Raw genomic sequence first — 13,329 nt, 5'->3', positions numbered from 1 at the left:
GTGAGAGAACAATGCGTTTCGGTGAAGAGGAGCTTCAATTTATCCACCCACTGAGACTGAAGGGGTTGTTAATTGGCCCACCAGGACTATAGGAGCACTCAGAATGGGGATGCCCAGTAAGGCAGAGCAGTGGTTCCCAACCTTGCATCCCCAGATGTTCTTGGACTACAACTCCCAGAAATCCTAGCCAGTATAGTTAGTGGTGAAGGCTTCTAGGAGTTCTACACCGAGAACATCTGGGGACCCAAGGTTGGGAACCACTGGGGCAGACAGTCTCCTTCCTTGGCCTTCCAGATGTTTTCAACCAACTCCCCAAAGCCCCAGCCAGCATGGCCAGTGGTAAAGAATTATGGGAGCCGTAGTCAAAGCATCTGGGGAGCCGCAGGTCTCATACACACCTTTCTCGATGAAGGTATTCCAATTGGCAAAGAAATGGACTGTATGGTGGGCTTGCCCATCAGGGTTTCCCTGTAACACACACAGTGGCCTTGGGTTCCAACAGGCCCACAAGGCTCCCCTACCAGAGAGTTGAAGTTCAAACCTGCCATGTACTGCACTTGTTTTTTCCAGCTGGCTGTGCTCATCAGGAAGGCTGACCAGCAGAGCAGCTAAAATGACATGAGCAAACCCACTGCCTCTTCCATCTGGCCAAGAAGAGCCAGTCAACTGCTGGTACTGGTTGTATGGACAAGGGTGGCAGCCGAATGGCAGAGCACACATGTTTCTCATACATAGGTCCCAGGCTTGATCCCCACCATCTTCAAGTAGGGTGATGATGACACTTTTGGGGTCCTGGAGAACTGCTGCCAATCAATTCTAAACAATACTCAGATGGCAAACCAATGGTCTGATTCAATGGCCGAAATCTTCTCTCCTAGTTACACTGCTGCTATAACACAAATGGAGTAACTTTTGGAGGCAAATTGTCCCAAGTTAAGAAATCACTGTAGAGATCACCAGTTGCACACTGGGTTGTATAACTTGGCATCCAACTGGTAATGTCTACATTGATTTCTTAATTTGGGGGCATTTGCTTCTAAACATTACACCATTTGCATAGCTATGTGCAAGAAGATTTTTGCTAGTACAAAGCAGCTTCTTGCATTTCTGTAACTGGCAAGGAGGGCACATTCCCAAAGATGAGGACAGGTTGCTATGATGGGAAAAACAACACCTATGGCCACACTCAGTTGTCTACCTGTAGGGGAGCTGCTAGACCTTCACCACCCTACTGGAGGCTTCTGCATCTTCCAAGTGAGGATACATCGTAGCTGGGCTGCAAGGTTTCCGGGCTTTCTTATTTCATACCCTTTATGCCAAATTTGCGTTTCTCTGTTTACCTTTCCAGTTGTAGGTGCCAGGAGCTCCAAAAAGGATATAATGCCTATCTGCCGTGAATCCAGTTGCCATCCCCTGCTGGCAAACACTAAAGCGGTCGTGCCCCTGTGCCCGCCCCTCGCAGAATTTCCACTCTCCGCCGTCCAGTTCATCAGACACTTGAAGCCCCTCGCTGAGGACATAGCAGCGGCCAATCACATCCCTTGTCTCCAGAGATTCGTTTACCCGGTTCCGCGCTTCGTACAAGTGGGCGCAGGTCTGGGAAACATGGGAAGGGACAAGAGAAGATAGAGTGGGTTAAAAGATATACTGCTTTATGGCGTTCCTGCATGAAACTAAAAGATAAAGTAGGGTGGGTTACAAAGAGTCTCCAATGCCTCCCATACAGCTGCTGCCCGAGACGGGGGGGGGGGCAATATGTCACTGGATGAGGCTATGGTTTGCAAGATTGCGGCCAGAATATGAGACCTCTTACATATTTAAGAGATGCCCAGAGCTTGCAGAAAGCAGATAAATGTGAATATTCCAGGGTTAAAAACTTAACAATAGCTTTGATCATGTTAAAAAGCGGGGTGGGGACACTAAAATAAACAATCAGTAAACGCTTCCTCTTCCCAAACTTGTTCAGAAGGCCCAAAGCTTAGCTAACCCATCACTGTCACTCTCTGTGGTGAATTACATCCACACTGTAAAAGTAAAGGTAAAGGTTCCCCTTGACAATTTTTGTCCAGTTGTGTCCGACTCTAGGGGGCGGCGCTCATCCCGCTCTTCAAGCCATAGAGCCAGCGTTTTGTCCGAAGACAATCTTTCCGTGGTCACATGGCCAGTGTGATTTAGACACGGAACGCTGTTTACCTTCCCACCGAGATGGTACCTATTTATCTACTCGCATTTGCATGCTTTCGAACCGCTAGGTTGGCAGGAGCTGGGACAAACAACGGGCGCTCACTCCGTCGCGTGGATTCGATCTTACGACTGCTTGGTCTTCTGACCCTGCAGCACAGGCTTCTGCGGTTTAGCCCACAGCGCCACCACGTCCCTTGTTCATCCACACTGTAGTTTGGGGAAATTATCCTAATCCAAAAGGGCCTTTGGAAGACTATGGTTCTATTGGTGGGGCTGAATGCCAGGACTCTCACATTTACACAAGACTAATCAACCCTGAGTGCTCACTGGACGGACAGATCCTGAAGCCGAGGCTCCAGTCCTTTGGTCATCTCATGAGAAGAGAAATCTCCCTGGAAAAGACGCTGATGTTGGGAAAGTGTGAGGGCAAGAGGAGAAGGGGACAACAGAGGACGAGATGGTTGGACAGTGTCATCAAAGTGACCAACATGAATTTGACCAAACTCTGGGAAGCAGTGGAAGACAGGACGGCCTGGCGTGCTCTGGCCCATGGGGTCACGAAGAGTCGGACATGGCTTAACAACTAAACAACAACAATTAGTCCAGAGGTATATCTATTGTAGGGATGTTATCTGCTCAGGTTTTGGGGACCTCAGTACAAATGATTATGTTTAACACATTTGGCTAAGCCCCAGCTTCAAACCATAAAGTTCCCCGTTCCAGTCCCATATGCTCTGAAAGTATGCCTGTATTCTCCCCTGTTAAAAACACCTCATGGTGCCAGATGAGCACTCCTTTTCGTTAGAAGAGTGCATGACTCTGCTCCAGACTCATCTCCCTGGGTAAATGTTGTCAACAGCAGAACTTTCTCTATCTGGTGTGTAGAGGTTAAGTTAGGGAGTGCAGCTGTGCTTCATGACAGTCCCCATAGCCACACGTCCGCATAAGGAGAATCTAAAATTGCAGGTAACTAGATCAGTCCACATCAACAACTGAGGAGTGAGTGTTTTCTAAAGCTAATGGTTTTTCATTGCCCATTCAAGACCAAACCATCTTTAAGTACTTTGCATTATAACACAGATGACATTATTTTTCTCCCATCTACTTTGCAGTTAAGCTCAGAAGGAACAGGGAAGCCGGAGGGAGGGTTTAAACAATGTCACAGGCCCTGCTACTCAGAAATCCCCAGGGCTTCAACCCTGTGACCCCTGGCTCCAATACATCTCTGCTTTCTCTTCCACCATTCCTCCTCAGAGTGCATCAGTTAAACTACAGAGAGAGATGAAGTGAGAGAGGGAGAGGGAGGGAGGAAGGGAGATATGGCTTCCTCTCTAGAAAGGAAAATAGATGCCTAGGGCACGGGCGGACAACTTTTAGCATGCCAGATGTTCTGGATTACTACTCCCAGAATCGCCAGCCTGTATTGCCAATGATACTGTGGGAGTTGTAGTCCAGAACACCTGGAGCGCCAAAGGTTTGCCAACCCTGCCCTGTATCCCCATATTACATTATTAAACATGGGTTTTTTTTTAAATACAGAAAAATTAGAGCAGAATAATCTCTAACTGCACCACCAATGTAGGTCAAGAAATCTGTCAATTTCCCCCCCCACTCACCCCATATACCACAATAATTCACTCTTTTCCCTCCACCCCACCTCACCTCACCCCCATTGCAGAAGCCAGAGCAAGAAGTCCTCTAGGCATAATTTTTTTTTTTTGTAACCAAGAACAGAGGGATCCTATCAGACTTTGCAATTTGGATCTAAAGGGGTTAAACAGAATGACCACCCACCCATCCAGCCACGGCCACTGACCACGATCTTGCCGCCGGGGCCCTGGCTCTTGACGGTGACGCCCAGCCATTGATTCTCCTTGCTCTCCTTCTTCAGGTCAACTGTGGAATGTGGATGAAATGAAGAGACTCGGTCAATCTCAATTCAGGGAGAAGATTCTACTCTGGTCTTCCATTGCTCTTTTCCCAATACAGTGTGAGAGAGGATGCCTCAGCCTATCCTGTGTATGTCAGGGAGACATGACCTCAGGGGCCAAGCTACACATGACCTCCTATGAGATTCATCAACGGACCTCCTGTTGTCTCCTTCTTTAGTTAAAAGGAAGCGAATGCGTGAGGTCCAGTTTGGACCAAGTGGAAGAAATGGAGAACAGCCTTTCACGTTTGCCATCCAAACACTTCCCTAACTTGCATCCAGTGACAGCTGGTGCCCACAGACAGTGGTGGGTGGGGCAGAAGGCACAGTGGCCAATGAAGAGCAGGAGGTCAGGGATGGCAGGCAGAGCCAGGGACAAAAACTGGTGTTTGTACACAGACACCTATCCCCAGGAAAGCAAGCAAACATTCATATTTACAAGAGGCAAGAATAGGCTGCCTGTGGGTAGCATAAACCTGAGATGTCTCATTTGCTCTTTCAGACTGATGCCATAGCAAATTAGCTATGAGGCAAAGAAAAGGAAACATATAGGTTCAATGCAAGTATCTTCTCTTTCCTTAGCTAATAGCTCACCTAGGGGATATGTGAATAGGGACACAGGAAAATGAGTTAAACCCCCAAGCACAGCATTGCTGCTTCAATCCCACCCCTTCTTCTTTTAGGTCAAGAAAAAGTTGTTTCAGAGATCCATTTATTCTTTTTATGTGCAGCTTGACCCTGAAGAACAGAATACTGAGGGAACCTCTTTGTAGCAATGCAATGAAACACCAGAAAGGGAATTCTGTCCTGATGCACAGCATCCACTGGGATGCTCCTCATTGTCCTATAACATCTCAAGTCACAAGTCAACTAAGGCAGGGTCATTTCAAGTGCATTGTTTTGTGCTCCTTATACCATTTGATTATGCTTTGTAATGGCACTGTTCACTTTGTGCATCCGTACATAATCCATAGGTCTGCTATTCCCAACCACAAAGAAGTCAAAGTGCTGCCACTGATGGACCCCACCTTTATAGCCTGGTCGGATATAGTTTACGCTCATGGCATGCTCACCCCAGATCCCATATTGACTCTAGCTTAACCCTGATCTAAATCAGATCGTGGAATGGCGCTGCGTCGAAGCTTCAGGAGGGCTTCATTTTCACCCAGACATAGCCAGGATGCCCCCTTACCTCCTTCGTCAATAGGCACACGCTTGCAATCATTGGTCTCATGAGTCATAGGGCAGGCGTACAAGCCGCCAGTCCTCCTGGCCTGTTGATTTGGCAAAGCAGCAGCCTGTGGGGCTCCCACCAACAACCTGAAAGAAAAGAAGCAGAGTATTGTTAAGGGATTCAGGGAGAATTGCTCAGGAGGAATGGGAGGAAGCTGGGCTTGTCCTGTTTAGCTGGATCGGGCGAAATGGAAGCACTACGAGGTCCGGTGTGCCATTTGATGAAATCCTTGCACCTTATTTGGCTCCCTGTCAATTTTGCCACTATTGTGAAATGGCTGAAGAAGACAGCTGTTTCAGATTATTGGCACATTAAACTCTTCTTCGCCTCCGCGGACGGGTTGAGGATGTGAAAAAAAAACATTTAGGGTATTAGGGCAGCGCATATGAACTGCATGATTTTTAAACCATAAACGCTAACTGGGGAACTTCCTCCCGTAAATGGAAAAAGTCAGGAAGAGGCAACAAGGGGGATTTCTCGTTTGCTGTTCTCTTCCAGTTGAGAGCCACCCGGCCCTCTCTTATTTCCATGGCATTATGAAGCTACTAAAGGGGTTCAAAAACACTCTGGAACCAGGTTTCACACCTCCCTGCTTCCTCTGCCCTCTAAGCTGTGCCTCAGTGACTCATCCCCCCCTCCCTTCCCTCCCTGCCACTATGAAATGGATGCGTCAAAGGGGGAAACAAAATCAACATCCACCACAGCCTGGTTTGCAGCAAGAGCGAAAGGGGGGTGAGCCGTAGGAGCCCTTTCCAGATTTCCATCCCCATGTAAGCAGATGCATTACTGTTCCAAAGTAATGCCCCTCCAACCACAGAGCTAATACTCATCATCACCTGTTCCTGGATCTCCACCCCAGCTGTCATTCTCCTCCCCCCCCTCCTTCCCCCTGGCACCCACCCCAGCTTCTGGAATTCTTAGTCAAGGACAGGGAATGACTTGGAGCAGCCCCACAAACAATTTAGCACCAGCTTTATTCAGCAGCTTTTGCCTTGTGGCCCAATGTTTCAAAGGGAGGAGCTGGAATCAAGACCATAACACTCACTCATAGGTTGAGTCATATTATGCTTAAACTCTTATTTACCACTAAGCCATTCTCTCCCCACCCCACCCCATTTCCGCAGTCCTAGAGAATATTATAATTGCTTGACAAGGACTAGCTGCCCTATCCTAACAGAGCATAAAAAAGTTACTTTTCTATACAACAACTCCCAGAATTCCCAAGTCATCATGGCCAGGTACTCTGCAAATCACTGTCCAAAAAGACAACTTTTCCAAGTTCTACACTGGAAACATCCCATAACCATGGTGCCATGTAACCACCATAATCAGGATGCTTAAATGATGGAAGTAGGGATTTTCTCCTTGCCTTCCATGCATACTTATGAAGACATTGTGGAATCTAATCCTATCCTTTCTCAATGGTACTCCCTTCAAGTGTATTAGAATATGATCCCTCACCATCACCGCTCCTGGACAGCATGGCTCTAGCAAGGCATCATCTCTGGAGGGCAGCAAGTTTGGGAACACTGGTCTAAACGGTGCTGAGTGGACATGAACATGGCATCAGTGAGCACATGCTGCTAATAAAGATGGGTTGTGTTGACATGATCTTGTGCATGCACATGTACATGGAGCATCAGCAGAGAAACCTGAAATATTTCACATTATATATTTATAGAAGTTACACCACATATTTGCAATTATACTGAGGCATAGATAAAAATACAGTAGTAGATGGCAAGGCTCTTGGATCTTCCATGAAAAAAAATACCACAGAAAAAAAGAACTTTTTTCATGCCCTAATAAGCAAGGGATGGATCAGCATCGTGTACCTCCAAAAAGATACATACAGAAGGGTCCCATACAGTCTTTTTTGTGATGGTCACACAAGACAGCTGGTCTGTAAAGGAAGTTTTGTAACCCATGTTCCAATGTCCAAATGCTACAAGGCTTATGCTGAAGTTGGAGCAGGCAGACTTTCTTTTATTCCTCCTGCCCTAATGCTGACATTTGAAGTAGCAGTCTTCAAGGCAGGAGCCAATTTCATACCTCCTCCACACCCTGTTCTAGTTATTTTGGGGGGTATTGAAAACCCAGCTGTTGTAGATGTAAAATCTTATGGGAAGTGAAGCTTTTATAGCCCTCTTTTTTCCCCATCCCACCCCCCACAGATAGCACCCTCCTTCTCCTCCTCCTCCTTAGCTTCGCCAACATCCAGCTCATCATGGCTTAGGCACAGAGATTTTCCCATAAAGATGGCCAAACAAGTGGGTTGCATCAGTGTGTGTGGTGGTGGGATTGGCTTTTGCAAATGGTTTCCCCTCCCACTCTGTGCAAAGGAATCAAGTGGAGCATGCCTCTTCGAAATTATTGTGCTTGCCAAGAAAAGGATCCACAGACTGAAGAAGGAAGACAAATGCTGAAATGCTTTCAAGTGGCCAAAGGAAGATGGGTGGCCATAATCAATTATTTTCCTTCTCTTCTTCATTCCTGAATCGATGCATCCACCTACACACCAAGGACAGTATAATAATTAAGCATGATGACCAGCTGTGTTCCGAACAGAGGAGCCCAACCCAGTGCATGCTGTAGCCAAGTTTTTTAGCTAGCAGGCACAAGAAAAACTGGAGGCAGAGCCCATCCCAGACAATCAGTTCAGACACATATGACCCATCTCCTCAGAGTTGATTTCTAGATCAGCTACCGTTATATCTTGCCTTTCCTCTAAACTAGTGGTCCCCAACCTTGGACCTCCAGATGTTCTTGGACTACAACTCCCAGAAGCCTTCACCATCACGTCTGCTGGCCAGGATTTCTGGGAGTTGAAGTCCAAGAATATCTGAAGGCCCAAGGTCGGGGACCACTGCTAAAAACAATGCTGCATATGCTGCTTTCCTCCTTTTACCCCCAAAACAACCCTGTGAGGTAGACTGGCCTAAAAGTAACTGGTTCAAAATCAAATATCCCAGCGGGTTCCATAGCTCAGTGGGGATTGAACTCAGGTCTTCCAAGTTCTTGTTTGTTTTTTGTTTGTTTGTTCATTCATTTGAGTAACAGAGCTACTACTCTGGGCAGCAAACAAATCACAATAATGTAAAGTACACAACAACCCCAATTTAAAAAAACAACAACCATATAAACAGCAAGCAGGGAGCCTAATGTCTAAAAATAAAATAACTAAAAAAGAATAGAGACTATAAAATAGTTATAAATACTGAATACAATTATATTAGGCAGCAAAAACAGGGCAAGTTCATAAGTAAAACAAAAAGAAAGCCTAATCATTCAGGGTGACTTAACACTTTAACCACCACAGAAGACTATATTTTATGATTATATATATATTTTTATGATTGTATTTTATGATTATATATATATATTTATAGATCTATTTTATGTTGTACGCCGCCCCGGGTAGACAGGGTCTAGAGGGGCGGGGTATAAATTTAATAAATAAATAAATAAATAAATAAATATACAGGTGACTTGATAGCAGCAACAAAGCAGTCAATGGCTCATGATTTGCTTCCTTCAAAATGTGGATCTTGACTATTGCATGCATTGAAACTGAATCTATACAGAGAAGAAAAAGACAAGAGAGCAAGGAGTCATAAGAGACATCTCTCTTCCTGAGATGCCACCAGAAGTCAAGACTTCATCTCTACTGTTACTCAGCCACACTACTCTTGCTCATCCCAAGGTGGGAGAGCCCCAGGAGGAGTCAGATGCGGGGAAGTCTATGGATGTTGACTGGAACCAAATTGTATTCCCAACACCCCATTCTTCCCATCTCAGCTGTACTCCAGGGAATCTAAAACAAAAAAGAAACCCCAAGGCCAACCGCTTAGAGCTAGCTCACCAATGTTGTGAGGTAGCTGCCACCATCCCACACAAACATTAAAAATTCCAGTAGCTGGTCAAGGAAAGGACTGGTTTTAGATCACAAACCCTCTCAATCAAAAATCGTAGTTTATAAAAGAGAAAGCAAGCATTAAAAATGAGCCTCGTGGCACAGTGGTTAAACTGCTCTACTGGAGCCAAAACTGTGCTCACGACCTGGGGTTCATATCCCAGGTAGCCGGCTCAAGGTTGACTCAGCCTTCCATCCTTCCGAGGTCAGTAAAATGAGTACCCAGCTTGCTGGGGGGGGGGGCAATGTGTAGCCTGCATAATTAACTTGTAAACCGCCCAGAGAGTGCTTGTAGCGTTATAGGGCGGTATATAAGTCCAAAAAAATAAAAATAAAAAGGGCAAAAGTTCCAAATACTGTAGTTACAAAAAAGGCTTTTCAAAATGCAAGAGCAACTGCAGAGATAGACTTAAAGGCATTCAAGAGGATCACACCAGAAAATAATAACAGCTAATGTTCACATCTTAGCAGGGAGATAGCGTAGTTCTGAGACATGCACAGAGGACGGCAAATGGATCCAGTCTTCTCCTTAGAGGAAGCCTAAGCTTCTTTCAGGCATCAAGGCTGACGTAAGTTGGAATCTACTTGACAGCACACAATGGTCATTATTAAATTAGGCTGAGAGATGATGACTGACCCAGCTGAGTTTTCTGGTGGAAAGCGGATTTGAACGTAGGTCCCTCTGTTTTGATTTTAACAACACCCCTCACTGGCTGCTATGACAAGCATGTGTTTCTGCATCCTGTGTTTTGGAAGTTCAGTCTGATCTTACCACCAGCACCCCACAACCCTCAGCGTAGATGAGATGACCATTGGACATGCTGTATTTTGCTGTCTGAGATGGAGTAGCAAGTGACACCCCTTTACTCAATAGTTCCTAAGGCCAGCCAAGCTATTTTGATTCCCAAAATAGAAAGTCCCATAAGCACATTGCCCCATTTCCCTTTCAGTAAAAACACAATAATAAACTATCAACTACTGTCTTTTCATGATTCAACTGCTTGAGGCTGCTACCTCACCTTGCTTTATAATAGTAAGATTGGCTCTCAACTACCTTACATCTTTAAACAAGTTTTGATGTACCATTGTTCAAAACTTTCCTTCATATACTGTACATTAACACCATCACAGGTCAGGTCATATACATACAGAAATCTCTACGATTAAAGGAGTTTGATGGAAGTCACAGAGGGAAGCCCAAAAAACCCCAACATGTACAGTATAATACATATTGTCTTGCACTGTTGTATTCATGTTGGCTAGAAGAGCCCACGAAACAGTGAACAATGCCAAATCTGTTCTCTGCTGGTATGAGAAAAACCCACACACTCCTCCTTTGCTCTCTTGGCATTGCAAACATATAGAAAAGGCACAGTATAGACAAGAGTTTTTGCTTTGGTGTTAAGAAATAAAAAAGGGTATTGTTACTATAATAAGCTATCAAACATACAGCTCATTTGCTACTATTGGTGTTGTGATGCAGCAGGTCCAGGGATTCATTTCAAAAGATGGTTCACCTAGCAGTGCAAACTAACAATGTCTATTCAATAATAAACATCACTAAATTAAATGGGTTTAGGCCTTCAAAAAAGATGATGAAGAACATGTACCTTTCCTTGTATTTTCTTGTCACTTGCTCAGTTTATAAAACTAGCTGGGGTGCAATGCTTTTTGCTAGACTATTAGTTATTTTTTATCTATCCCACCTCTTCTTCAATGTGCTCACGTTGTTCTGACACACGGTATTTGTCGGTGTACAAGACGACTGGACGTATAAGACGACCCCCCCAACATTTCCACTCAAAATATAGAGTTTTTCATAAACTCGCCGTATAAGACTACCCCCTCTTCCGCATACCTTCTGCACACCAAATAAAAGGTGCTATTCATTGTCACCATTGTACGGCCGCAGCGCCTCCGGCCCCCCTGCATCTCCCTGTGACCAGCACTAGTACGCAAATGCGCATGTGTGAGCTCTGCGTAGACAAGGGGCGGGCCGGAGTGCTGCTGCTTCCCACTGGGCAGAACGGGCCAGTCACATTGAAAAGGCTAGCACCCCTGTCTCGCTGCTGATGCTCACCACAGCCATGCTGGATACCACGCGATACTGGACGGTATGTAGAATGAGGTGGGCAGGCATCGAGAGGCTACTATGGGCACTGGGCGAGCAGCGGAAGGCCACTATGGGCAGCTATGTCTATCCCAACTGAAGTGCACCCAGCGTATATGACGACCCCCCCGCTTGGAGGCATGTTTTTCAGGGCAAAAAAGTAGTCTTATACACCAGCAAATACAGCTTTCCTCCTTCTCCACACAAAACAACCCGGTGAGGTAGATCAGGCTAACTACCAAGACCACCACTAAGTTTCAGGGAGGGCTAGGGATTTAACCTTGCATTTCCCACATCTCATTCAATCATTCAAGCCAAAAACCATTCCGTCTCTTGCTCTGGTTTTTTTGGGGTGGCGTGGGGATAGTTTATGTATCTTCTTTTCATTGATTTTAATTATTTTCTTATTTACTGCTTTTTATTTACACATCATCTTCAGGAATTCTAATCCAACAATGCTTCATTTTTTTTAAAAAAAATCTTGTAACAAAACTAATAAGACAGGGAAATCCCATCCAAAATGGGTCATTTGAAACAAAGGCTGAGCTTTATTCAGGGGGAAAAAATGAAACATGCCTTCCGGTGTTTAAAAAAAAAATACAGACAAAATTTTAAATATTTAGTTATATCTCTGACATCACCGGAGATGATGAATTGCTAGAAGTCATGGCAAGTTACAAAAATAATTTTAGAAAATTACCAGCAGTCCACTTGTTGGCAAGCCTTTGTTTCTGCCAGAAAGCAACAAGCCTCTGGTTTCCAGAGTATTTGGCAAGTTGGCTTTCCAACAGGTACTCTCCCTGTTTCTGTAGCGGCTGTAAAAAAAAGAACAACACTCCTTTTGTAGGAGAAAAGTTCAGTTCTTCAGGTTGCTGTCATTATGACATTGTGCATTAGGCACTTTTCAACCAATAACTATCAATTGCAGTTACCATTTCAGATTAGCCAAATATTCCCTTTAGTATGTCAATTAAGTCTCAGCCAAAAAGGAGGGGAAAGTAGCCAGATGAGATTAACAAATTTCCTATATGGGCTTCTCTGCCAGGAGACATCAAATCAGGAGATGTAAAAGGTTTCCTATACATATGGTTGAGCAAAGAAAGCTTCTTGCTTTTGCTGTTCTCTTTAAGCAGGCCATACAGCTAAAAACATGGCTGTTGAAAGAATGACCAAAATGATTATTGTAACTTTAGGCAAACTGCAGTCCATCCTGATGTTCTCTGACTGTAACATCCAGCATTTCTCACCAGCAGCTCAGCAAAGTAGAGCCGTGGGCTACAGAGTCCAAAAAAATTTCTGGACTGCCCCCCTGTGCCCATCTCAGCTCTATAGTAACAAGTGTGATTGCCCTGGTGGGGAGAGGGAAGTATATTGCTTTTTAATCCCAAACAGGCTGTTAAGGGAGAGCTTTTGTCAATGGTATTACCTTAAAGTTTTCAACACTGCTGTTCATAGGCACTGACAGATTTATGTGCAACCTAGACATATTGCAATTTGTGACTTCCAGTGAAGAGAGAACTCTGGATACATTTTTCTCAAGTTTTATATAACTGTATTCTCAAAGACAATATTTAATTGTTAGAATAATATAGAATGAATATTTATTTGGAAACCTTTGGGGTCTCTTACAAATAGAGGTTAGAAAAGTTTTTTTTTTAAAATATATATATAACTCTCAGAATTTAAATAGAGCTCTCAGAATTCATCATTTCCATCCATGATGACTAGGGGGATTCTGGGAATTCTTGTCCCAAAAAGTAACTTTTCCAGCTCTGATTCAAATTGATATGGCAAGGTTTCAGCATTTCTAAATCTGGCTCTGCTTGAATGCCTTCCCTTACAGCCTTATTAGTATTAGAGCCTTGCTTATACAGCTCTTCAGCACAGGAGACAGGTCTGTAAGGAGAGGCTCCCTCCCACCATGCCCCGCTTCTGCCACCATGCTCTGGCAAGACAGA

General features: G+C 44.7%; 1 protein-coding gene across 6 annotated transcripts in view; it reads right to left on the bottom strand.

The window, feature by feature from the left end:
- Positions 1–13,329, bottom strand: part of ITGA7 (integrin subunit alpha 7) — a 70,280-nt gene that overhangs the window by 32,369 nt on the left and 24,582 nt on the right. For all 6 annotated transcript variants that reach the window (XM_072990955.2, XM_020783259.3, XM_020783239.3 and 3 more), the window contains exons 2-4: positions 5,307–5,434; positions 4,001–4,080; positions 1,341–1,596 (exon numbers count right to left, since the gene is read on the bottom strand). In XM_072990955.2, coding sequence (XP_072847056.2) covers positions 1,341–1,596; positions 4,001–4,080; positions 5,307–5,434 — 464 coding nt within the window. The remainder of the gene's footprint in view (positions 1–1,340; positions 1,597–4,000; positions 4,081–5,306; positions 5,435–13,329) is intronic.

The sequence above is a fragment of the Pogona vitticeps genome, chromosome 2 (genome assembly GCF_051106095.1).
Source record: "Pogona vitticeps strain Pit_001003342236 chromosome 2, PviZW2.1, whole genome shotgun sequence".
NCBI classification, from domain to species: domain Eukaryota; kingdom Metazoa; phylum Chordata; class Lepidosauria; order Squamata; family Agamidae; genus Pogona; species Pogona vitticeps.
The sequence above is the reverse complement of the archived record's forward strand: the minus strand, read 5'-3'. Positions and strand labels throughout refer to the sequence as shown.